Source organism: Nomascus leucogenys, chromosome 17, assembly GCF_006542625.1.
Source record: "Nomascus leucogenys isolate Asia chromosome 17, Asia_NLE_v1, whole genome shotgun sequence".
Taxonomy (NCBI): Eukaryota; Metazoa; Chordata; class Mammalia; order Primates; family Hylobatidae; genus Nomascus; species Nomascus leucogenys.
The window spans coordinates 57,619,169-57,645,272 of record NC_044397.1 but is presented as its reverse complement, the minus strand read 5'-3'; the positions used below and the strand labels follow the sequence as shown (position 1 = coordinate 57,645,272).

The 26,104-nt window shown below is 47.6% G+C and overlaps 1 protein-coding gene across 2 annotated transcripts in view; it reads right to left on the bottom strand.

Annotated features, from left to right (window-relative positions):
- PKD1L1 (polycystin 1 like 1, transient receptor potential channel interacting) overlaps positions 1-18,782 on the bottom strand; it is a 183,584-nt gene extending 164,802 nt beyond the window's left edge. The window contains exons 1-6 of one of the 2 annotated variants that reach the window (XM_030796568.1): positions 18,688-18,782; positions 13,676-13,791; positions 10,501-10,625; positions 7,296-7,408; positions 2,391-2,511; positions 1,574-1,791 (exon numbers count right to left, since the gene is read on the bottom strand). Coding sequence is in view for 1 of the 2 variants with exons in the window: in XM_030796567.1 (XP_030652427.1) it covers positions 1,574-1,791; positions 2,391-2,511; positions 7,296-7,408; positions 10,501-10,625; positions 13,676-13,791; positions 18,688-18,731 (737 nt within the window). In the remaining variant the exon portion in view is untranslated. The remainder of the gene's footprint in view (positions 1-1,573; positions 1,792-2,390; positions 2,512-7,295; positions 7,409-10,500; positions 10,626-13,675; positions 13,792-18,687) is intronic. The other variant, XM_030796567.1, reaches the window with a different exon arrangement.
- Positions 18,783-26,104: the final 7,322 nt, after the last annotated feature.

The window sequence follows — 26,104 nt, the reverse complement described above, 5'->3', positions numbered from 1 at the left end:
AGAGGAAGAGGCTTCAGATTTCATGACAGTGGACCACATCACCAGGTGGGGTGGGAGGGCAGAAGCCAAGCAGCCTGGCCTGGGTCCAGCCATCTAGAAGCCAAGTCTGAGAAACCTGATGAAAGGCTTCACTTCCACTGGTTCTCAGAGTGGGGTCCCAGGGCCAGCAGCATCAGCATCACCTGGGCACTTGTGAGACATGCAAATTCTTGACCCATCCCAGACCCACTGAGTCAGAAACTGGGGTGGGGCCAGCAAGCCCCCAGGTGAATCTGAGGTCAGCAAAAATTTGGGAGTCACTGCTCTAGCTACATTAGTAATAGTAAAAGGTAGAGCTTCTCTCATCACTTATTTAATGGACATGAAAGATGGTATCTCCCACAAGTCACTATCTCCTGTGTTTTTGCGAAAAGTTGCCCGTGAGGGTGGGTGCCACCCTTTCTACATTTTTCCCAGCTCCTTGTGCTGCAAATTGGTTGGGGAGTTGGGAATAGTCTAGGATACTCAAGTCTCAGCTTCCAGTCACACAGGACTTTCATGATCATCATTTATGTGTTAAAAGCTGGTCTTGGGTAACGCATATGGTGTTGGTACCATTACGTAAGATTAAAGAAAGCAGGAAAAGGAAGATCATGGAGGTAGAAATGGCTTAAGTATCTTAATGGCCAATTCTCATGCTCCCATGTTTTTTTTTTTCCTCTCCCAGTGTGCTGTGCATGTCCCGTTAAAAATGCACACAGGCGGATGGATCACAGGGTCAGGAGATCGAGACCATCCTGGCTAACAGAGCGAAACCCCATCTCTACTAAAAATCCAAAAAATTAGCCAAGCATGGTGGCGGGCGCCTGTAGTCCCAGCTACTTGGGAGGCTGAGGCAAGAGAATGGCATAAACCCGGGAGGCAGAGCTTGCAGTGACCCGAGATCACGCCACTGCACTCCAGTCTGGGTGACAGAGCAAGACTCCCTCTTGAAAAAAAAATAAAATAAAATATACACAGTCGGCCAGGTGCAGCGGCTCATGCCTGTAATCCCAGCACTTTGGGATGCCGAGGCGGGTGGATCACAAAGTCAAGAGATCAAGACCAGTCTGGCCAACATGGTGAAACCCTATCTCTACTAAAAATACAAAAATTAGCCCGGTGTGATGGCGCACGCCTGTAGTCCCAGCTACTCAGGAGGCTGAGGCAGAAGAATCGCTTGAACCCAGGAGGCGGAGGTTGCAGTGAGCCAAGATCACGCCACTGTACTCCAGCTTGGGTGATAGAGCGAGACTCTGTCAATAAAACAAACAAACAAACAAACAACAACAACAAAATATACACAGTCAGACAAAGCTTCAGTCTCAGTATGCGATTGATGGGAAACATAAAGGCAACCAAGTGACATGAGTCCCTGATGGCAAACAGTGGCCAATTATGTCTACAGCATCGTAACTTGAAAGTCACTGGACTCAACTGCAACTATAATTAAAGCAAACAATGAAGATACTAAAATCACCAACGGATTGGACATGGAGGGTTCCAGACTGGGGATGGAGAAGTGGTGCTGGCCTCCACACCTCCTTCACCTTACCTTCTGGGAGAAGTGGGAAAATGTGAAATCGGCCACAGGGGCACTCGCTGGGAGCTGGTCTGAGTGGGTCTGGCCCCCTTGGTGGGGGTCTCCATCTTGACAGTCCCAGGAAGCAGCCCCGTGGCCACATCCTCCACACAGCACAGCAGTCTCAGGACACAGCAGGAAGCCTCCATCTTCAGGCTGCAGGGAGCTGCTGCAGAAGTGGTGCCCTGGAGCTTAAAAGTTTAAGAACAGTTCAGGGTTTATTGAATGGCCTCGTCTGGCATCAGTAGTTGATGTCCTCCATGCTCAAAAAGCCAATTTAACAAAGAGCCCCACTGCTGCTGAGGTCTCTGCTATTTGGGTGGGTGACCACAAATTGGCGCCGTGCATTGGCGCTCTGTCATGAGTGGTAGGATTCACACTTTCTAGCATACTAGCCAAGACAGTGCCCAGCTGGCACCAGCTAGAACTGTGAGGCATGTTTGACCAGGCATTTCAGGGTTGCTTAGTATCAGTTCATGTTACCCCCTCAGCTAAGCCAATAGAAAATTAGTAATTGCATAAGGTCATCTATAACTCTATAAAGTTGTCAGCTGAGAGATGGCACTCTTACAGACAGCAAAAATGTAAAGTCTATTTTCCCTTACTGTGGTGACAAATTTTAACGATGCCTTCAAACTGTCTGAGCAGTGTCCAAATGACTTAGAAAGGCAAAATATGGTTCACTGACAAACTCTGAGGCTGCCTACATATGGGTGAGTCCCCCCCGTATGCATCAGATGCTCACCAGCAGCTTTCTGATGAAATTCAATTGCAGGGGTTAGATACCAACCTGGAGAAGACCAGAGAATGTGCTGTCTGCAGTCCCAGTAGCACACAGCCACCTGTGATGGAACCTGGGGCCACCACTGCTCCAGGCCCTTGCTATTATAATGAAAGGTTTGTGGGGAATTCTGTATGGGAAGGAAAGTGCAGAAAGAAAAGGAAACCCGGTCATGTTTCAGTCACGTATCTGGCTTATTTGATTACGAATCATGCCCTTTACTAGGCTTTGCTGGAAATTCCCTTGCTGTGATCGCAGGCCCATTCCTGGGAGTCAGGCCCAGGCTGACCATGGGGATATGATGTGGTTAGAAGCCAAACCAGTGGGGCTGCTGCAGGCACTCAGAGGCAGAAGTCTTAGGTAGAGTAGAGCTTATTAAACCATTGACTAAAATCCACGCCCACTGCTTCAGACAGTTCACCCAAAGGGGTGAGTCACGTACAAAACATGCTCTGTCTGCCCCGTGGGGCCTGGACTTGGCTGGAACATACTGTGGTGCGGTGACTGAGGGGGCACCGCAGAAGGCCTGGTGGTAACTACTTGCTTATGCCGAGTGCACTCAAACCTGGCAGGGAGGCAGGGCTTGGGAAAGGGACTCAAGGATGGTGCCTCTGGCCAGCAGGGACAAGGGCCAGTTAGCCGGTCATCTTCGTGTCCCCCGTCATAGGACCCTGTTTTCAGCTGTTATCACCACCTCATCCTGCTGATGAGCCCCAGCAAGCCCTGCAGGAGGGGGCGAGGCACAGCGGGTTCCTTTCTCTGCGGCGGCTCCAGGCCCCACCTCTGGCAAGACCAGCCTTACTCTCGGCCTCCCTGCCCCCACATGGCTCCAATGAGGTGAGTGTCTCTGCTCAGGCTGTGGCAAGGCCAGGCCAGCATTATAATCCTGCATGGGAAAAATCCACGACGAGTATTTCCGATGCCTGCAGCCGCCTGGCTCTGGGCTTGCTCTGCTCTGCATAAGAGGTGGTGTAGGCACGTTGCGGGACACAGGCCCTGGGTCAGAGGCTCTGGAGCTCACACCTACACAAGAGTCATCATTCTAGTGCCTCAGCTGAGGCTCACTGTCCGTGTCTGTTAGCATGGAGCTCAGAGAATAGACCTGCCCAAGTGAAGAGTAAACTATTAGATGGTGAGAAAGAAAAAGAAACATTTTATCAAGGAATGCGAGTCCCCTTAAATGATCAGGCCCAGAGATGCATTAAAATATGACAGCAGTCGTGTCTCACTCCACTTGAGCTAAATAATGACCTCTTGAAGCCACTTGCTATGTGGGCTCTAAACTGACTGACGCCAAGTAGCCAAAAAATGTCATTCACCTTCTAGTTCAACAATGTCTAGCCAATCACTGACCAACGTTATTTCTGTAAACCAACGAGAATTCCTGAGAACAACTTCTGTAATTGCCCCCTTCCTGAGTTGTCATTTTTTCTTTAAAACTTGAGCCTCTCATTTGTTTTCCAAAGCACTTCCCAGTGTTTCCCATTCTGCAGTGCTCAACCTTGGCCCAAATAAACTCCCTGTTTATTAATTTTGCCTCGGTTTCTTTCTTTAGGTCAACAATGTGGACTGCACTTAACCTCAAATCCAACGCAACGTCCTGGCCCTGGGACACTCACAGTGACCACAGTGACACTGCCTGCCACCCTGTTTGTCCCCAACCCTCTCTTCACCATGATCAGCCTTCGTGTATGGTGTACCCATGACATAACTAACTCCATCTTAGAAAAAGCCTCCATTTATTTTCACAGAGCACTCTGCCAACAAGGAGAAGATGTTTTGTTTAATAAACAAATAAAAAAATAAAGACTGCATCCAACCAGATAAGGACACGAGCACACTCTTCCACTTTTGGTTCTCACCAGAGGGCCCTGTGACTATACAAGATTAGGCTTGAACAGCTCCAAATGGCCGTCTTAACTGCCACTTTATTGAAGTCACTCATGATGAGAGCTTGGCATCTGCCACCAGAGGCTCTGCTACCTTCAAGATTTTCTTGTAAGACTGATGAACCCTTCGGTCCAGACTGGGACTCCTTTTGTCTTCTTGGCTCCCCCTGGACTGGTTCATTAACACTTTCTCCTATCTCTTTTTCTTCTTGATGTTAAATGCTACTTTGTTTGCTGTGGAATGTTTAACTTATAACATTTATAGGTTAAGTATACTATTATGTATGGTTTGCAATACTGACTGACTTATGGAGTGGCATCAGCCTGTGTGCCCGTGGCTCTGGCTGCCAAGTGAATGGGAAGTACTATGGAGAATTGCCTCCTTAGGAGCTCCACGTAGCTCGTGGCTTTTGTGATTGAATCACAATCAATAAAAGCCTGACATTGTGGAAAGACACAAACATGCATGGACCTGGTTATCTCTAACCTTGCACTACTCATGACACTTAGGTTCTGGGGCTTGTGGTGCAGGGCTCACATGCTGTCCATTCCATCAGCTGAAGCCTACTTCCAGGCACTTCCAATGGCATGTCAACACAGATCTTCTGTCCTCCCAGAGGGACATCTGAAGTCACCTCAGCTGTTCCTAACGTGACGTATTTTTAGTCCAGTCATCATCCTAGTCACTTGCTTCCTATTTTTCCTTTTATATCCCTTTAGTTCTTAATGTAGTGATTTTCTTTAGGAAAACAACAACAACAAACCTGCATGTCTTAGCTGAGTCCTGGGAAAAAAGAAAACGGCACCTGCGTCTATCCAGATTAAGGTCCATGCGTGTTTGTGTCTTTCCACAATGTCAGGCTTTTATTGATTGTGATTCAATCACAAAAGTAAAGGGCCTCAGAACAGGGACTGGCTTGGGGGTGGGGGGATTGCGCTCAGGTCTCAGGAGACAGACACAAGAGTACCCCCACTAGGCTTCACTCTGCTCACAGCCAAGAAGGTCTTCTGTTGCTAGGAAGGAAGACCCTTTCTTCTAACCAAGCACACAGGCCAGAGGTTTGCTCACCCAAGCACTTCGGATTTGTAACCAGGGAGTGCCCGAGACAGACTGCGGCAGGTAAGCAGGAGGTGGGGGGTGGAGTCAATGAGCTTCTGCACAGGGAGACCCCACCCTGCTCTTGTTTCTCGTGTGTATTCACAGGCCCTGCCTGCATTGCCAGGCCTCAGCAGAGAGACAAGAATGACATTCCTGTGGCGGCACTCAGGGAGTGCTGATTCCACTTGAAGATTTCTCTCTAATTGAACAGTTACTTACACCTTAGCTAAGTCTTGAAATAATTTCTCAAAAATAAGCTGTGAAATTATTCACTGGTTGACCCTAGCATTGGAGAAAATCGTTCTGCTCAAGCTGCAAAGAATGAGTTTTCTTAACTGGGGCTCCAGGGGATGTGCCAGTCTACCCAGTAGAATCCAAAAGAAGTAAGAATTTCACACAGAGATGCTCTACCCTGAAATGGATGCTACACAGGGCCTCAGCGATCAGATTTCCGGGAGACAGACAGACAAATCCGGCCATAAAAGGTAGGCTTACTGTTAGCAAAATGGAGTCCGAAAAACAACAGCCCTAGGCCCACGCATCCAAGTGTCTGGGTCACAAACCATCTAGGGGGTCCAATTCTCCCCAATACTGCTGTCAGCAAAGACTCGGAGACTGCAATGGTGGGGAACACAGTCAGGTGTGCAGCGTGGGCTGCCCTCACAGGTGGCTGTCACGGATTTCTTCTTTTCCTGAATTTCCACCTAGGGGCTGAATCATGTGCGTCCATGGTCACAGGTTGGACTTGGCCCGTGGTCTCCCAGGGAATGGTACCAGCTTCATGCTCTGCCCCGCCCCCTGTCCTGTCAGGCTTGAGGATTTTACAAATAAATAAAAGGAGCAATATTATAGCAGCAGATCAAGAGTAAAGATCAGATGGATTGGAGGTAGATCAGAAAGAACTGTGATCAGTTTAGCTGTTCTTGGCAATATTGATGGGCCACTACCAGTCACTGCCTTTGAACAGTAACATGAAAGAAAAGTAGCATCAGTGAAAACAGTGGAACTGAATAATAATGAGGAAAACAAACATCTACATTTACCCATGTTTTTCCTTTAAGAAAGAAAAGTTACATTTGTTCTTTATATGCTTAAATGCTTAATTTCCATTAGAAGGAGTAAAACCATCAATTTCAGGTACAGGGTGACATTAGAGAAGGCCAACTATTTTTTTAAATTATGTCTACTTTAAATTTTGTATTGCCTGGTGCTATTGTGTTTTTTTAAATTGTGGTAAAACAATAACATAAAATTTACCATCTGAACCATCTGAAGGCATAGTTCAGGGTGTTAAGTGTACGCACATGTACATGGTTGTGCAGTACATTTTTGGGAAAAAGGTACATTTTTGGGACTTTCCCATCCTACAAAACTGAAGCTCTGTACCCATTAAGCAACCCTCCGTTCCTCCTCCCCACAGCCCCTGGCAACCACCCCACTCTCCTTTCAGTGTCTATGATGTGACTACTCTAGGGACCCCGCGTAAGTAGAATTATAAAGGATGTGTCTTTTTGTGACTGGCTTATCTCACAAACCATAATGTCTTCAAGGTTCATCGAATGTTGTTTTAAAGTCTGTATGTTATGCACCATGAAATAACCAATTACCATCATGTTGAGTGCTTGTACCCAGAAGGCTTACCATATTCCTTTCCAGAGTTCATAATAGAGATGATGATGATTCTTGTATGACATCACCTTCTACGGCTCCCAGCATTCGGGGGTTTGTCATACTACCTGTTCTACTCCTGCAAATTAACTTCAGAACACCATTCTTTTTTCCATCAATTTAAGAGCTGCATTTGCTAACCCACCCTCAGGCCATGTAGGAACAAGCATCGACTTTCACATCTGAGCAACTCTTTGTAAGTCCCATGTCATTTGCATGTTCAGAAAAGCAATATTTCGCCATGGTACATTGACATACCTATCCGCGCTGTTATCACAATCCAGAGGCGCCTGTGTTTTTTCATTAACAACAGCCTGTGTTTTTTCATTAACAACACTTAACGCTGCTTCACTAGTTGTTTTCCAAATGTTCTGTAAGAAAAAATAATAAAATAACGTGAGAGAGCTGCTTATGAAAACCCAGTACATTTGGGAAAGTAATATTACTTCATTAACAAAATAGCAGTGGACCCCTGCTGTGCGCCCGGCACTATGCTGGGCACCAGAGAAGCAACAGCGATGAAAGCAGACAGCTTCATCCTCCCAAGGCTCGCGTTCTGCCAGAGGAAGCCAGAAAGCAAACATGTAGCCATAACAGCATCTGCTGGGGCTCGTGCTGCGGAAGAATAGAGCTGCAGGAGGGATTTGTGTGGGGGCGGGGCGGGGGCGGGGTGCGGTGCTTTTTTATACACAGGGTCAGAGAAGACCGCTCTGTGTGACGACATCTAAGCAGAGCTGGAAGAGGAGGAATGCAGAGCTGTGCCGAGGGTGGAGGCACACCTGCCTCGTTGGAGGAGCAGCTGAAGTCTCATGGGGCTGCAGCCACAAGTGGGCACCGGGAGAGCACAGGAGGTGACCTCAGAGTTACGGGAGGCCAAGTGGGGTCAGACTCAGGACCTGGAGTTTCATTCTGAATGAGATGGAGGGTTCTGAGCACAAGAGTGGCACGCTCCAATGCACAGAAGCAACAGTGTGGTTGCGGTACTGAAGAGAGACTGGCAGGCAGGAGTGGCAGCAGGGGAACCACTCAGAGGGCTATGAGGACGGCAGGTCTTGATTGTGGAGTGAAGGCAGAGGGTGAACACCTCTGAGGCTATGGGGTGGCCGGGCTGGCTGCTGGACTGGAAGCGAGATGGAGCCCAAGAGAGAACTCAGAGACAACGCCATGGGGCTTGCTTGGCCTGCGCACACTGAGAGCTTAGGTGGGGTGGGGGCATTGGAGGGCAGGCGAGGGGTGCTGGGAGCCCATCTTGGTCATGAGGCCTCTGTTGACCTTGCGTTGACCTGTGCAGCTCTCCTTGTGACAAAACCTCAATCCCGGTGGCACCGGGAAAGCAGGGAGGTGCCCACGGCACAGGAGGAGGGGGGACACTTTTGGCCTACAGGAAGCTGGCTACCTTGTTTCCTACACAGGACGCCTGTCCCCAGACAACACCGCACTGTGGACATGATTACAAAAAGCAGCCACCATCCCTCAGACTGGGGGCCCAGGGCCTCACTCTGGCTCTTGATAGAACTGTTACCAGAAGTAGTTCCAGCCAATTAAGAAGTTAGTATAGGTTAACCAAGGGCCCCGCCCCTCTCTGGGATGTGCGCTCCCTGTGCTGTGGGCCTTTTACAGATTTGTAACTAAGGACATTAGGTGCTTCATCTTTCAGGAGAACAACACAGGAAGGTGTCAAGAAGGCCAGAGTGGAAGCTGAAAGATGCCAGCTCATGCCTGAGTGCATACGCCTGGCACCTGCCCCTCTTCTGTGGCAAGAACGGGGGACCCCACTGTGGCCTCCCAGAGCAGGACCTGGGTAGATCCTGGCAGTTTCCTGAGGATGTGAAACCCAGGGGCTGAGGCAGCTGCATGTACCTGCAACCCCTAAAAGGCATGGTGCTACTCAGCAGCATGGGAGACACAGGGCTTTGCAAGACACTATCCTATAACTATGCCCAATCAGCAAACTGTCCAGGACGTCCAGGCCCTGGTGTATGGCCCTGTGTGACCTTCGCCTGAGCCCACTGGGGCTGTAGAGAGCAGAGTGGCCAGAATGCAGCTTGGAAATGGGTCTTCCAGTCAACCAAAACCAGAGAGCCCTCTGATTGCACATTTCACCAGGACCAAGGCCTTTGGGACATGATGGTCAAATCCTAAAGGCATCGATCTATGCCCAAAGCTGAGGTCCCAGGTGGCTGAAACTTGGAGTCACCTGGGTGGGGTGGGGTTAAAGCACCATCACCCTGAGCCACGCCACAGCACGTCTGTTAGAATCTTCAGAGGCAGGGCTTGTGCATGGTTTTGTTTGGTTTCTTTGACTTTTAAGCTCCCTAGGTGATTCTGCATAGCAGATCTGCACCAAGTGTTCAAGAGGCATGAGGTCTGTTTGCCCCCTTGTGTTTGGAGGTGAGGGCACTAAAAACCTAAGGAAGTCACTGTATGTGGCTATTTACATTGTGTGATGTGAGAAATGCAGGTAATATCACCTCCCCTCTAAAACACCTCTTCCCAACCTCCTGTTCTCAGAACCATCAGATGCTCATCTTATTAAATATCCTTCCTTGGGAACCTAAAAATGCCTCCTTGAACTTTCACTGACAAAAGTGATGGCAGAGCAGAGAAAGGCTCCCAGACACAAACACTGTGGGTTGAGATCAAGTTCATTTCAATATAAACTCAGATGGATGTGCTAAGGAGGGGGTGCTTTAATAACACTGCTCTGCATGAAGAATACTGAAAAATGAACTGCAGGAGAGTCTTTGCCAAGGACAGCAGAGGTTCTGGGAGCTTCAAAGAGAACTGGCTTCTTTAAATTTGAACTAGAAACGCACAACTCTGGGCTGTCTGTGCGTGTCCCTTTCTAACCAATGCTCATTCTGGGTGAAAAGCATGTCTCACTCAGAAGTTTTCACTCTTCTCTCGGCCCCCACCCCTAGATGTGAGAGTCACTCCTCTCATGCTTCTCTTCCATCTCCAGGGCATTGCCCAGGCCTTTAGACCCAAGCCCTGTTAGCAACTCTGATAAACAGATGCAAGGGAATTCACAAACCTCCAGGTAGCCCAGTCTTAATTAATAGGGGTCTTCAAAGAGCTCCCCACACTGCGCAAGTTAAGCAGGGTTTCAGTGCTTTGGCTGCTGGAAGCCTTGTCTGTGCAGGAGCCATCTCGGGACAGCCCCCACTCCCCACCTGGGGGACAGCACCCACTCCCCACCTGAGGGCTACCCCTCACTCCCCATCTGAGGGCTATCCCCTACTCCTCTGGGCTGGGCTAGCCCTGCCTGCACTTCTTATGTGTGGAACTATGCTCTGGAGCTGAATTAAGGCTTTATAAGTCATACTTGCTTCATTGGCACAAACACACGATAGGAAAACAATCCCTGATAAATTCCTGATAAAACATGGAGGTGCTTTTTAGCTGTACTGTACATGTAGTGTATTCAGGAAGAAAAGCCTAATTTCCCCAGATCCAGGAATACCTTCTGCCTGGAAGCTGATGAAGATGGGCTCTGTGATTCCCGGTCTTCTGCCTTTCCATTCAGAGTACAGCAAGGACAGCCACATTTCCCATCACTCATAAGAAGCACATGATTAGCATAGACCTCTAGAGAAAAAAAAAAAAAAAAAACAAGCAAACAGATTCTGAAGACTGCAATGTGCTGGGAAGGTGAGAAAATAAAGCTGGAGAAGCCCTAAGTTATACATAAGGTCAAAGCCACCTGGGCCCCTAACAACGGGCTGATCATGAAGATGCGTGTCCTTGGGCTACCGTGTCCTGCTGTGTGTGTTTTCTTTCTATTTCCTTGCTTAAACAGTGTCTTAGGTGTAGCCCACACTAATCAATATGAGGAAACGCACAACCACCAGCCACGCTGACAATGAATGCCTGTTCCAGAAACACCCAGTGGTCTGGTCATAAAATAATGAGGGTCAAAGGTCCTGCTCAGGGGTGTGTAGTAGAGGGGGCAATACCACAGTCCGAAGGAGTGGTTGGGGAGCTGTTGGACAAACAGGAAGACAATGAAAGACACTCCAAAGTTTATAAGCAGGATGTTCCCACCCAGGCAATCTGGCCCTGATGGTAGCACAGACCTGGGTGACGTTCACTCCTCCCATCTCTGAGGGCTGAAGGCCGGGCAGTGAGCGGAGCCAGTGTCCACCCGGCTGGGAGGCTGAGGGCCCTGCCACATCCCCTGTCTGTGGGAGCAGCTGAAATAGGATCTGCGCACAGCTGACAACTGTCGCCAGCGACGACAGGTCCTTGAGTGTTTGTGATGCCATTCTCCCTACTCATGCGGATGTTTGAAAATGTCCATAATGAAAGTTAAAAGAAAATATTTCTGCTAGACCTGGCCCTGCACAGAGCCACTCTCAGCAAGAAGCCAGGTGACTGCCTTGGCTGCAAGAGCTGCTTTCCCTGAAGCCCCTACCCCTCTCATCCCCAGGTAGGAGGGGAAGGAAGTAGGGGTGGTGGGTAAAGAGGGGACTGGAGCACCCTGCTGCTTTTCTCTCAGACCTGAGTCCCTGCAAGGAAACCTGTTTCTACCTGGGCTCTCTTAACCCCAGTCTCTATTCTGGCCAGCTTTGCTCAGGCTAGAAGGAACCCAAAGGCCTGCAGGCCACTGAGAGCAGCAGGTTCTCCAGGAGCTCCAGGCCAGGGCTGGGCCACCCTCAGAGAGGACGTGGCTTCCAATCCCTGCACCCCAGCAGTGATGCTGGCAGTTAGCTTTCCCCTAGCCTCCCAGGACACTCTCAAGTTTAGCCTAGGACAATATCAAATCCATTTTTAACATTGTGAGTCAAAGTCACTATTTACTGTCAACAGTCCAGTGTATTAATATCTTGTGATAATAAAAGCTGAGGAAAAATCAAATGCTGTGTTCCCGGCCTAATATGTGACGTGCTACAAGTGCCATCGAGTGCCGTTGAGTGCCCACGCAGGCTGGGTGCGCCAACTGAAGTATGAAGTAATTTCCTGAACTGGACACATCCGAGAGGAAGAAACATTTAGAAAATGTTTTGGAATAAGCTGGAATAGTCAAGTGACTCATATTTCTCTGAAACCAATTAGTCATCAAAGTCACTGTGCTCAAATTATCTGGAAAAAAAAGTGGACACACCCCTGAACAGAAAAAAATAAATTAAAAATCATAAAAAGTATATAAAATTGCAAAATTGAATGAAGTACGTCACAAAAGGAGAAATAAACTAAATGAGTGAAACTAATCTGAAATTGGCCTAATTGTCCCACAGAACTGATATTTATAGGTTTTTTTGAATAAACATGGAAACTGACTCTCCTAGTCTTAAAACTTGAAACTTAACATCCATCTCATCTGAGTTCCTCCCTCAGGAAACCAACCCAGAAAAGGGACCCACCAGATCCCTGCATCCAGTCAGGCCCCTCATTCTTCAAATTGCTTCCTCACCCCTCTCTAATTTTTGTTTTCTCGCCTTCCCTGCTATATAAACCCCCGAGTTTTGGTCAGATGGGGAGACATATTTCAGACTTTATCTCCCTTCTCCTCATCTGCAGCACCTGATAAAGCTTTCTTCCCTGGCAATCCTCGCTGTCTCCGTGATGATTATGCTCTGTACATAAGCAGCAGCAGCAGGATGTCCCTGGCATTTAGATAACAATTTCACATGATCTTAACATAATAATTGCAAAAGAGTTGGCGTTGCATTGTTTCAACATTGATGCCAGGCACACACCGGCCTCCCGCCCTGCGTGCCGCCCCCCAACTCCACACACTCCATTTAAATCCGTCTCTTTAGAAACTTAAATTTTTTTTTTAATTTAATTTTAAAAATCAGTTTCTCAGGTCTACCAAATGTGTCGCCTAAGTGGAAAACTCAAAAATTCCTTCTACTTAAAGGAATCCTGGCAATTACGTTTCAGGCAACACTTTAGAATTTTCATTTTAAAAATTAAAAACAGAAGGCCGGGCGCGGTGGCTCACGCTTGTAATCCCAGCACTTTGGGAGGCCGAGGCAGGTGGATCATGAGGTCAGGAGATCGAGACCACGGTGAAACCCCGTCTCTACTAAAAAAATACAAAAAATTAGCCGTGTGTGGTGGCGGGCGCCTGTAGTCCCAGCTACTCGGAGAGGCTGAGGCAGGAGAATGGCATGAACCTGGGAGGCGGAGCTTGCAGTGAGCCGAGATTGCGCCACTGCACTCCAGCCTGGGCGACAGAGCGGGACTCCGTCTCAAAAAAAAAAAAAAAAAAAATTAAAAACAGAGATACTGTCTGCGTTAAGGAGGAGGAAGAAAACCCCACACCTGTGGCCATGCAGACACCTCCTGTAACCTAAGTATCCCCTTCACTGGGCTCTGGGAGGCCCCACTTACAGTCTTGGTTGTTCTCGAAGTGTGGCCCCCAGAGCTCCTCAGCCTCACCCCGGACCTCCTAAAGCAGAAAGTCAGGGGTGGGGCCCAGTGAAGGAGTTAAAAATATACCATCCTGGAATGTGGACTATTTAAGTTAGAGGCACTTGCAAAACAGCAGGTTTAAGATCACTCTGACCTTCCTTCTGTTTCTTAAAAGCAGAAAATGAAATTCATCTTCTGTGGAAGATGTCCTGTTTATACCAGGGAAATAAAGCAACATTCTTATCATGGTGGCCATGCCTCCTTCCCCAAGGCCTTACCAACCCACAATCCACCTCCAGGAGGGCTACAGCTGCACAGATGAAGACCCCAGCTCTTGTCAGTGCTCACAGACAGCTCACCACCAAAGGAAAGGCAGCAGGCAGCCTGGAGACACCTAAGGGAAAGAAAATAACCAGAGGAAAATTAAATTAAGTACAGTCGTTTAATCACAGCCATCCTGTGACCACTCTTCCATCCATATCCATATTTCTGCCACAAATGTCTTAGGTACACAATTGGCTGCCATATGAACAAAAAGACTCACATCTATGGTTCTTTTCACTTCATATTTCCCAAACTCAGGGTCTGTTTTGGAAGATTAACTGAAATATAGTTCCCATCTGACTACTAAAACAGCCTCCCAACAGACCCATCTCTCTTCTTGCTGCCTCCAGGGCTTCCTGCCCAGATGCACAGAGCTGACCTTCCAGGGCAAGGTCTGGCAGCCTCCAGGCTCCTCTTCCTCCTCCTCTCTTCCTGCCTCACCATCTCCATTCCTGCTGCTCACTCACAGCCCTAAGAGCACGTTCTTCCAGCCCATGGGGATCTGGCATGCTGCAGAAAAGAACAGCATGGAACCCATGACCCTGGGGAGAGACCCCAGTGCAGACACAGAGTAGGCACTGCATGGCATCCTCCCTGTTTATCTCCACAACAGACTTGAGAGGTTCCGTGCAGTTACTTTTTAAGATGCTGATATCATTTTGGTATTTGTCCCTATGCAAATCTGATGTTGAATTGTAATCCCCAGTGCTAGAGGTGAGGCCTGGTGGGAGGTGTTTGGATCACGGGGGCAGATCTCTCATGGCTTGGTGCTGTCTTTGTGAGTTCTCCGAGATCCGGTCATTTAAAAATGTGTGGCATCTCCTCCTCTCCTCTTGCTACTGCTGCCCCCATGTGATGCACCTGCTCCCCCTTCACCTTCCACCATGAGTGTAAGCTTCCTGAGGCCTCCCCAGTAGTGGACGCCAGCATTATGCTTCCTGTACAGCCTGCAGAACCGTGAGCCAATTAAACCTCCTTTCTCAGTCTCAGGTATTTCTTTATAGCAATGCAAGAACAGCCTAATGCAGATGGGATCATGAAGGCCCAGCAAAACAAATTAACTCAGCGAAGCTCACACCATCAGTGAGAGGCAGAGCCAACGTTTAAACCTGGTTCTCAGCACACCCAAAGTCGATGCCAATTCTATGGCACCATCCTTCAAAGCTCTCTACAGGTGTGCCTCCAGAGCTCAAGCTGCAGCTGAAGTCAGCCCCAGAGCTCTGCCCCTTGGCACAGCTGGCAACTTTCCCTCTGGACTCCCTAGGCCTTGACAGCTGTCTGCTGCTCTCATGTTTGTCAGCAGAGATCATCGTGGGTCATCATCTGGTCCCTGGTCATTCCCTTTCAGCCTGTAGCTCCTTGGGTCCTGAGGTATCTGTGTCTGGCACCAATCGACTTGAGAAAGATCAAGTGCAGCGAGTGAAATAGTCCTGAACTAAGGTGCGGGTTTCCTGGGTTCTGGTCTTGATTCAGCCAGAAATGGATGGTATGATTTGGGTTTCTCCTCCATGCCCATTCCCAACGACAGGGCAATGGGAACCATTGCCAAGTTCCCAGCTCCATGTAGGCTGCTGTGCTAAGGAGAAGGGCAGGCTCTACATCCACTTCTTCTAGACACAGGCAGTCACCTTGCCTCTCTGTGTCAGTCTCCTTCTGTTTGAGAGGAACGACACAGACCTACTTCACGGGGCTGCTGCCAGGACTGTCATTCCAGAAAGGGCCGCCCTGTATTAGCTAAATGCTTGGTAACCAGCTGCTAAAGGTGTTCGCCTTTGTTCTTTCCCCTGAAAAAATGCATTCAGCTCTTTAGAATTATCTTTTTTACCTGTCTTGGATGTCTATAAAGTCTAGAGGATATCTACTTTATCTTAAGCAAGGTTTCTACAAAGATAAAACTGGATAGTTTCACCCAGTTTTTACAAGCCTCATTCTTGATGCCCAAGAAGCTGCCACCAGAGGGCAGACCAGGACACTATTTATAGTTGAGGAAAGTTTGCAGGGAGGTGCAAAGCTATTATTTTGAAGATGAAGATGGTCACTAGGTCAAAGGCCTCAAACTGTTGAATAATTCCAAGGATTTCCTTGTCTACTCTCAACTATGCCTGTCTTCCAAAGGCCAGAGAAATGAGAAAATAAAAAATAATAATAATAGAAAAGGGGACAACTTTGGAATCATACAGACCAGACCAGATCAAACTTAGAGGATTTCTGCAATGATCTAGTGGGCAAATAAAATTAAGGAAAGGACCAACCTAACCTCTGTCCACCACGTGCGCCCCACAGTCCACAGCTGTGAGACTGCCCGCCACTCTGGGCCCACATAAGGTTAGATAGCCCTGGCACCCACCAAGTTCCGAGACCCTCCCAGACACCCCCGCAACAGGATAACTTCCAAGTGCTACACACAGAAAACACCAGCCCTGGCTCCTGGGACATAGTTGGCCCTTGAGAAGTAACTTTCTGTCTCAGAAGGTGAGAAGCACATCCCCAACAGGTGTGTCCTCCATTCACAGAGGCGCCAAGGATAGTGCTGCAAAGCTAATTTTCCTTGAGATTTCAGAGGTCTTTTCAAATAAAAAAATGGAAGGGGGAGATAATTTAAATACAAGGGAGGCTCTTTTTCCTGGTGGTGTGAGGAGGCAGCCCCCAGGCCCTGGCACAGAATCAGCACCATTTTCACAGAGGTACCTAGCTTCCTCTTAGTTAACTGTGACTGTTGGGGAACAGGATGATACTGATGGCTCAAACACAGTCTCTGAGGCATCATGTGCCTCAAGAGAACTAGTTGAGCCATTTGTTTGAATTACATGACAGATCTCTTAGAATCCCTTAAGAGTGAGTGTTTTTCGGGGCCTGTCGGGGAGTGGGGGGCAAGGGGAGGGAGAGCATTAGGACAAATACCTACCACACAAACACACACCACACACTCACACCACACCACACTCACACCACACAAACACCACACACACACACACCACACAGCATCACACACAATATACACACACCACACGGCACATACCCACCCACCACACACACATCGCACACACCACACACCACGCACCACACATACACACATCATACAAACACCACACACACCAACACATTACACACACATCACACAGCACAACCATGCATCACACACACACCATACCCCACTCATACCATACCACACATACACCACACACTACACACAGACCACACACCACACCACCCACACACATGTCCTATACCACACACACACACACACACACACACCCCGACACTACAGGCCTAACTCCATGAAATGAGGGATACAGGAGAGTCAAGACACCTCTTCTATTTCTACGAACAAGATCAGCGACTGTCTTGCTTTAGGTGACTCAGGAAACCCCAAAAGGCTATGACTTCAGAAATGGGGCCTCGACACCAATTACAATGGCTAGTGCGTGCATGAACTAGTTGGTCTGCAAGTACAAGATGTATAAATATACAGGGGAAAAAACATCAAGTCAGCGACTTCCGCTCCTCAGCTTTTCTTTCCTTTCTAAGGACAAAGGGGTAATTCCTTGCAATTCCCTGACTGATAAGAGTGAAGGTCAAATTGGGCCAACATCAAGGCTCTGGGAGTCTGCAAGAGCATGGGCATTTGGAATAAAAGAAACAGGAGGTAACCAAAAAAAATAAGGGAAAAAATTGTAGCCAAAATCAGACAATGCTTGGCAGCAGTGAGTGATATAAGGCAAAGAAATTTCCAAGCATGAATGTGGCCAACCCTGCCAACACGTGTAGCCTCATTTTCTCATCCTGGTTTGCTTTGGGTTTCTTTGATAAAATGATGGTGATGGCACAAAGACAGTAAGCTAACAAAGGCAGAAATGCTGACAGCAAGCATTCATCAAGGATACTGATTTTTATAGCGACCCTCTGGAGTTTACAGATGTGACAACAGGGGTACTCAGATTTTCGGGATGAGAAATCTGGGGGTGAGGAGGTAAAGTGACCTGCAGCGGCGGGGTACCCCACTGGGCAAGATCTGCAGGCACAGGCTCCCATCATGCCAGGCAAGGGGACAGCGGGACCCACCTAGATCCTTACCACATCCTACAGGCAGGTCACCTTGCTGGCCTCACGCCCAGGAAAGGGGGCATGGAGGTTTGCACCATGTCACAGTGCCATGAGACAGTCAACAGCAGAGCACACAGGCTGCCCAGCCTCAACAACACGAGTGCTGGCGCGCACAGAGCATGGGGAAGAGGGTTTAGAAATAAGACCATGGAGGCCGGGCGCGGTGGCTCACGCCTGTAATCCCAGCACTTTGGGAGGCCAAGGCGGGCGGATCACAAGGTCAGGAAATCGAGACCATCCTGGCTAACATGGTGAAACCCCATCTCTACTAAAAATACAAAAAATTAGCTGGGCGTTGTGGCGGGCGCCTGTGGTCCCAGCTACTCCGGAGGCTGAGGCAGGAGAAATGGTGTGAACCCGGGAGGCAGAGCTTGCAGTGAGCCAAGATCGCACCTCTGCACTCCAGCCTGGGCGACACAGCGAGACTCCGTCTCAAAAAAAAAGAAATAAGACCCCTGGGCCAAGACCCCATGATCTCTTCCTGTGCCAGGTTTCTCCTGGTCTCCATGCAAGGGACCTAGCAGACAAGCAGATAGCTTAACTTTTTCTACCACCAAGCAGCAGAAAGTCCTGGAACTTGGAAGGTATCCTGCATTTGCAAGAAGAGCAATCAGCACTTCTCATGGCTGAAGGCATCCGCTTGGAGGAGTCTTCTCAAAAGCCTTCAGGAAAAAATTCATTCTCAACACCAACTGCAACCTCTGAACTGACCCTGCCGGCCAAATGCACCCTCCTGGTACAGGCCCTCCAGCTGTGCCAGAGTGAGCCCACATCCTAGAGGTGATGACTTCTGAAAGAAAATTTCTGAATGCATACTTTAAAATCAAGCTTACCAAACACTCTGAGAAGAGTGCTAACTCACCTTTCCTGGTCATCAGAAATGTTTTGGGCTGCCTCCTCGGCCATGTCCTGTGCAAGCTGGTCACGAGTATCACAGTCAGCAGACCAGCTTCTTCCTACATCCTCTGGAAGACAAAGAAATACAGCTTAGGCCGGGCGCGGTGGCTCACGCTTGTAATCCCAGCACTTTGGGAGGCCGAGGCGGGCGGATCACGAGGTCAGGAGATTGAGACCACGGTGAAACCCCGTCTCTACGAAAAAAAAAAAAAAAATTAGCCGGGCATGGTGGTGGGCGCCTGTAGTCCGAGCTACTCGGAGAGGCTGAGGCAGGAGAATGGCGTGAACCCGGGAGGCAGAGCTCGCAGTGAGCCGAGATTGCGCCACTGCACTCCAGCCTGGGCGACAGAGCGAGACTCCGTCTCAAAAAAAAAAAAAGAAATAGAGCTTAATGCTTCCAGCTTCTGTACTTGTGACCTCTTATCAGGACACACATCAAACACAGAGGGAAAAATCCAAACTCCAGTAACATTTTCCCAATCAGAAACAGCTTTTGTTTTCCTAACACTGGCAGACAAATTCCTTCCTAAGAAGTGTGCTTTTGACAGACGTGGTGGTTCATGCCTGTAATCCCAGCAATTTGGGAGGCCAAGGCAGGTGGATCACTTGAGGCCAGAAGTTTGAGACCAGCCTGGCCAATATGGTGAAACCCCGTCTCTACTAAAAATACAAAAATAGCCAGGTGTGGTGGCACACATCTGTAATCCCAGTTACCCAGGAGGCTCAGGCGAGAGAATTGCTTGAACCCAGGAGGTGGAGGTTGCAGTGAGACGAGATTGCACCACTGTGCTCCAGCCTGGGCAATAGAGTGAGACTCTGCCTCAAAAACAAAACGAAATAAAACAAAACAAAAAGTGTGTTTTAGGTAGGGATCTTTGTGGCTGCCTGAAACAGATCACTACTCAAGGGAGAGACTGTACATGGAAGCTGAGAGAGGTCTGAGAATAAAAAGCTGTAACTGTTGGCTGGGCGCGGTGGCTCACGCCTGTAATCCCAACACTTTGGGAGGTCGAGGTGGGCGGATCACGAGGTCAGGAGCTCGAGACCAGCCTGGCCAGCATAGTGAAACCCCGTCTCTACTAAAAATACAAAAATTAGCCGGGCATGGTGGCACGCACCTGTAGTCCCAGCTACTTGGGAGGCTGAGGCAGGAGAATTGCATGAAACCAAGAGGCGGAAGTTGCAGTGAGCCGAGATCGTGCCAGTGCACTCCAGCCTGAGCAACAGAGCGAGCCTCTGTCTCAAAAAAAAAAAAAAAAAAAAAAACTGTAACTGTCCACAACTGCACTGGGGAACAGGATACCTTCCACAAGAGCAGAAGAGTATTCACAAGGAAGGCTGGCAAGGCACACACTAGGCGCACTCTGTCTTATGGCAGAGCCTAGGAATGATCTGGTTCCGAACCTCCTGCACCTCTCCTTGTTTGCAACTGGTGGGTCAGACTGAGTTCTCTCTATTACGAAACATTTTCTCTTATATTTTTAAAGCACTTGTTAGTTGCCTTAGTTCTCTATACCAACATTTAAACCTTCAGAGATTTTAGAAAACTTAATGTTTTACTCAGAAAACTAGATAATTTTTCTCTCTACTCTGAAGAGAGTGATACCAAGAAGAGTGGGAACGTTTCCAGGCACAAGCTCCTTCTCAGATGGGAACACAGACCCCTTGAACAATGATGAACCAAGCTACGGGTGTCCAGCCTTGGATCCTGTGTTTTCTGGAATTTTGCTGCCGATGAGGTGAGTAACCAGAGTCCTGTGGTGGGTTAAGGGGCCTGCTGTTGACCTAACACACCTGTCTCCTGGGGCTTGCTGCCACCTCTGCTCTTCTCACACTGCCTTGTCAGTGCCTCTGGCTTTGTCCCCACTGTGCTTGTTGTGGGTAAATCTCCGATTTGGGGGAAATGCATACTTTCCAATTTCATTAGCAATGCACTTTCAAATGAGCCTGTGACCAAGAAAAGGATAAACTGCAAACTGCAGTTTGTAAATGAACAAAATCTCTTCTTTCTGAAGCCCCTGTGATTTGCTCTGACACCTTCCTGTCAAATCTAAACAGAGTCCACTGGGTAAAGACACCTGCGCAACCCTGCCTGCTGGGCTGGCATCCACACCCACACACACACCTGGATGCTCTGACCTTGCTGCTGCCTGTTCCTTCCCTGTGGGGCTGGACATCCTGAGAACAGGGCCTACATTTAAAGTTCGTGATGTTTTTGAAGCCAGCAGTGCTAACCAAAGATGCCAGGAAATGAGGAGGAGCAAAGAAAGTGGCATAATTGAGGGAAGAAATATGCCTGCACTGCCCTACGTGGGAGGCACTCTCATAGCCACTCTCAGCTACTGGAGCTTAAGTTACTTACAATTAAATAGAATTAAGAATTAGCTGGAGAAACCCCGTCTCTACTAAAAATACACAAAAATTAGCCAGGTATGGTGGTGCATGCCTGTAATCCCAGCTATCCAGGAGGCTGAAGCAGGAGAATTGCTTGAACCAGGGAGGCAGAGGTTGTGGTGAGCCAACTTTGTGCCATTGCACTCCAGCCTGGGCAATGAGCGAAATTCTTGTCTCAAAAAAAAAAAAAAAAAGAAAAAAAAAAGAATTAGCTTTAGCTTCTCCATCATTAGCCACATTTCAAGGGCTCAGAAGCCAAGATACAAACTATACCATGTTTCCGTCATTGCAGAACACACTCGGGGCCAGCGCTGGGCTGGGCAGCCTCGCCTCTTTTTCTGGGCAGTGCGGCCAGCATTGTCTCCTCAGAGCAGCTGCATCCAGACAAGGGAGGGGTTCCCAGTTCATCTACACTCTTGGGCAGTACTCCTCCACCTGGGGTTTGCCGAGCACTGCACTGGTACAACAGGGAGCACAACACAGAACCAAACTCACTGCTTTCCTCCTTTGGACGGAGGGGTGTGCCGCTTAAGGTGAGACGTGGATGCAGCCAAGCAAACTGGAAAACGTCAAGTTTTAAAAACTGCTTTAAGTAAAAACATTCTGAATGAAATTAGGTAAATGGCTTCCAAATATGGCCCATTTTAAGAAATCACTATCTAAGCTCCTCATTTAGAAACAAAGACTCGATCAGGATTTTGACTCTCCTTCTGACCTTGATGAAAGGAGGAAAAAACACAAGAAAAATCGTTTCTTTGCATGAAATCAATGTGCAAGGATGGAACCCCCTGGCTGGAAGAGATCCTGGGAGGTCTTTCCCTTTGTCTTCATTGTTTTAAACAAAAGCCACCTCCTTAGAATTTGTTTTTTAAGCCACATTCTGTATTTCAGATTTAATACTTAGTTTCTAATACTGCTTCTTAGATAATAGTTCACTTAGTCAACCCCTGCCTTACTCCACAGACTTAAGGTGCTTAGTATGCACATAGTTTAGAATGGATACCTGAAAGTAGGTAGCACTGCCTGAAGACTTTCAACAGTCAAAGTAGAAAAGCAAACACAGGTGTTTACACAGTTCACAGTGTAAAAAGGCACAAACAGAGCTGCAGTCTACACAGCACAGGGTTCCTCCTCAGATGGCAACTTCAGCAATTGTTCTCACATGGGTTTTCATACTTGAAGATGTAATAGGTGGCATTTAATGATATTAGGTTTCAGATTTGGAGAAATATTACATTTGCAACTCAGGCAAGTGTATACATAAAATATACAAGGAAAAATAACACTAGAATGATGGTTATCATGAGCAACCAACTTTGTTTCTCAGGTTTCAATGCAAGCCCAGGTTCTGATCATTATCATCTCATCTTCTGCCTGCTTCAGTTTCTCACCTCCAAATGGAGCTTCCCAGGAAAGCACCTGGCCAGCCAGCATCACTTGACCTTCTCTTTGGATGAGCAGTCGCACATGCTGACATGTCCCTTCCTAGCAAGACTGCCAGATCACCGTCATTTCCATTCTGTTCCTTGAGGCAGCTTGTGGACCTCTACTCCTTTACCTTTAGATATTCTACATCTTTTTTTTATTAACGCCCTATCCCCACTCCCAGCCCACGCTCTGGGTCCCATCACACTCACGGAGACAAACACAGTGCTTGGGCAAGTTTTTGTAACTAATTGTGGTGAAAAGAAAGAAAAATTGGTAAGATCTTAGTAGAATGTCAAACTTACCATCCTTTGAGCTGGTACCCAGAGCGGGCTGCACCAAGGAGAGCAGGGGCAAGGCTGCGATCAGCCCCCTCCACCCAGGTTGCAAGCAGGCTGCTCCCATGGGGCTGCTGATCAGCATTCGAATCGGGGTGGCTTTGGGGAAGTGAGCGCAGGTAGAAAGCCCATAAATGGATCCTGAAGCAACAGGGACTGGCCTTGCTCCGCCCCATGGGCTGGAGCAGTGAGCCTTCCCTGCCTCCATTAGCATGTTGGGACAAGCAGCCAATCATAAGCACCCCCGAGAAAGAAATCTCCCGCCCAGAAGAGCTCTGGGGCGTTAGCCTCCCTTCACCTCAATATGCTTCTGGGCTGTTTCCTCTGAGATGAGTATGTCCTAAGTGATGTTAATTTGCAGGGAAATATGTGTCAATCATCTGTGAGGCTCAATAGTAGCTCCACTAAAGAAAAACAACATAGTTATTGAAGTATCATGATGTTGTGAAAAATAGCTGAGTGCCCTGTAATTTGCAGTGGAAGGGCATCATGGGACACTTTTAAAGCCATTGTCAAGTTAGAAAAGACAAATTTGCTATACCTGGGACTAAAAGTAGGTACTTTGTCTTATATAAAATCCTCAATAATTTGAATTATAAATGGCACCTCTCTCTTCTGTAGTCTTCCGTGCTTTCCATTGGCTTCAAAATAAAATTAAATATCATGGCTTGATATTTAAACACCTTGATAGGCTGCCCCCAAATGCCTTGGGTCCTTTGGCCACTTGCAGTGTAGGGGAACATAACCATACCCTAATTGTTCTCTCTCTGCAAAGTCACATGCAGCAATTCCACTGAAGGAATGCGATGATCACAGTAGGAATCATCTTTCAGCACTACAGAGTCTGGTGATCACTTTGATTTTTCCGTCTCAAAAGTACATTACAAATAGGGAATTGCCATAACCACCTTTGCAGTTATTTTGTTCCAATGCAACTGTTAAGAAAAGCACAACACATGTATTATATGGGGTAATGTTTTAGGCTCTCAAGCACATATTTTGAGTAGTATACAATTATCCGTATCATCTCAGCTTCCTCACCCTCACCCGCCCACTTTGTTTTCATCAGTCTGTCCTTTCGTCTGCAGTGACTTCTCCACACTGATTATTTGATATAGATAACTGATATTTCATAAAGTATGAACAGAATCCTCTTAGGAAAGGACTGCTACTTACGTGAGCCCAGATCGTATGACGGTACATGCCAAGGCAGACCCAGGACAAGTCCCATGGAGCTGAGTTGGAGCACCACTGTTTCTCTTGGTTATTTCAGACTTGTCCAGTGTGAAGGGAGGCCCACCTGTCATTTTGGACAGGTTAAGCCACCAAACATCTAACAATCACACTGGGCATTTCTTTCTAGATTTAAGACTGCATGCTCCAATAACTGGTAAAGTCCCAGGTAGGAGCTGCTTTGGGAAGGCCAAATTTGAACTAGGTGAAGTGTTAATGAGGAAGTCCAGCATCCCATCAAGCACTTCCCTCACGAGGGCCCCTTATGTCCTCTGCCTCCTTGGCAGGGTTTATTTGCAAACAGTGAAAGAAGTGAACAGAGAAAAGTACAAAAACACAAGGTAGACACCCTCCACTCAGTTCTGGTTCTCACTTCTGTCTGGTCATCTGTTTTTCTTCCCCTGTAAGGGGAGGATCCTCCCCCAGAAGACTTCACTAGAATTTTCTCTCAATAAGGAAGATAACCAAACAGATAATTTTAAATTGAAACTAGTATGGTAAAAAGTGGTTAGTGTATATATGTAGATTCCTTTAAATTTTTAAATAGCTTGAGGTTAGAAATGCAGGGCTCTCTGGTCACAAGGTTTGAGCCCTAAGGTCACTGGATGATGTCATGGTGTGCTAAGACACGCCAACCAAAGCTCTATGAGCCTCGGAGGAGCCATGGAAGTCACCCAGTCTGTACTGTGTGCTGCCGTGAACTGGCAGCCTCTGGTTAGCAGCATATATTCACTGAGAAAAAAGCCAATTTTTGCTTGTTTTGTTTGGTAAGGCTTATGTTATGGTTTGAGTGTGTCCCCTAAATTCATATGTTAGAAGCTTGGTCCTCTGCAGTGGTGTTGGGAGGTAGAGCCTGATGAGAAGTGATGAAGTCACAAGGGCTCTGCTCTCATGATGGCTTAATGCTGTTACCATAAGAATGAGTTGTTATCAAAGATGGTCTGCCCCTCTTGCCGCCTTTCTGTCTCCTGCACCCACTTCTGCCTTGTGCCCTTCTGCCAGGGGACAATACAGCAAGGAGGCCTTCACCAGATGCATCCCGTTACCTTACTTTGGACATCCCAGCCCCTAAAACTGTAATAACTCTCTTTTCTTTATAAATGACTCAGTCTGTGGGAATCAGCTATAGCCACACAACACAGACTAAGACCGCTTATAAATGCTCACATTTTACACTTCCCAATTTAGAAACCTGCCAATGAGTAATGCCATTTTCTCTTATTCCAACCACCACAGGTGGTCAGCACGTTTAGTCACTGTTAGAGAAACTGTCTCAAGAGGCTGAATGACTTGCCCAAGACTAGGACGCTGGAAAGAGCCAAAATCCATTCCCAGGTCTTAGGGTGTGGAATTCAGCATCTTTCCAAGCTACATATGCTGGTTATGGTTGTAAGATTGGTTCATTTGGTGCTACAGGCGAATAGGACCTAGATTCCAGGAAGACGGCTACATTTTCTCGTGCTACCCATAGGGTCATCTTCCTTACTGTCCAGTGATTTGTGAAGTCCTGTGCGTGGCTGGTCTCTCCTAGGATCTTTTAGCCTAGAACTTAATAAGTGGTCATTCTGCCCTCACTGCAAAGACTGTTACAGATACTGACTGATCCTCATCCATGATGGGCCCACGGTAAAAAGAGATGATTCTGCAATGTGGTGCCACCTTATTGATCGAGACTCCAGTATTCTAAACCTGGCATAATATCAAAGTGACAAATAAAAAGTTTAATTTTCTATTTATGAAAATAAGGATGTGCTGTGAGAGGAGTCTGAAGTCCAATGTTCAGGAAACTGTAATTGCCAAGTGAATGTGTAAGGCACTCAAATAACAAATATTTATTATTTAGTCCCTTAAAAATAATTTACTTTATTACAAAGATAGTAATACAATTTTTAGAAAATGTATGTACAAACATTGAAATAAAAACACTCATAAATATCCAGATTTAAATGTCAGCATATGCCTTCCTGATCTTTTTCTATCATACTGTATCTA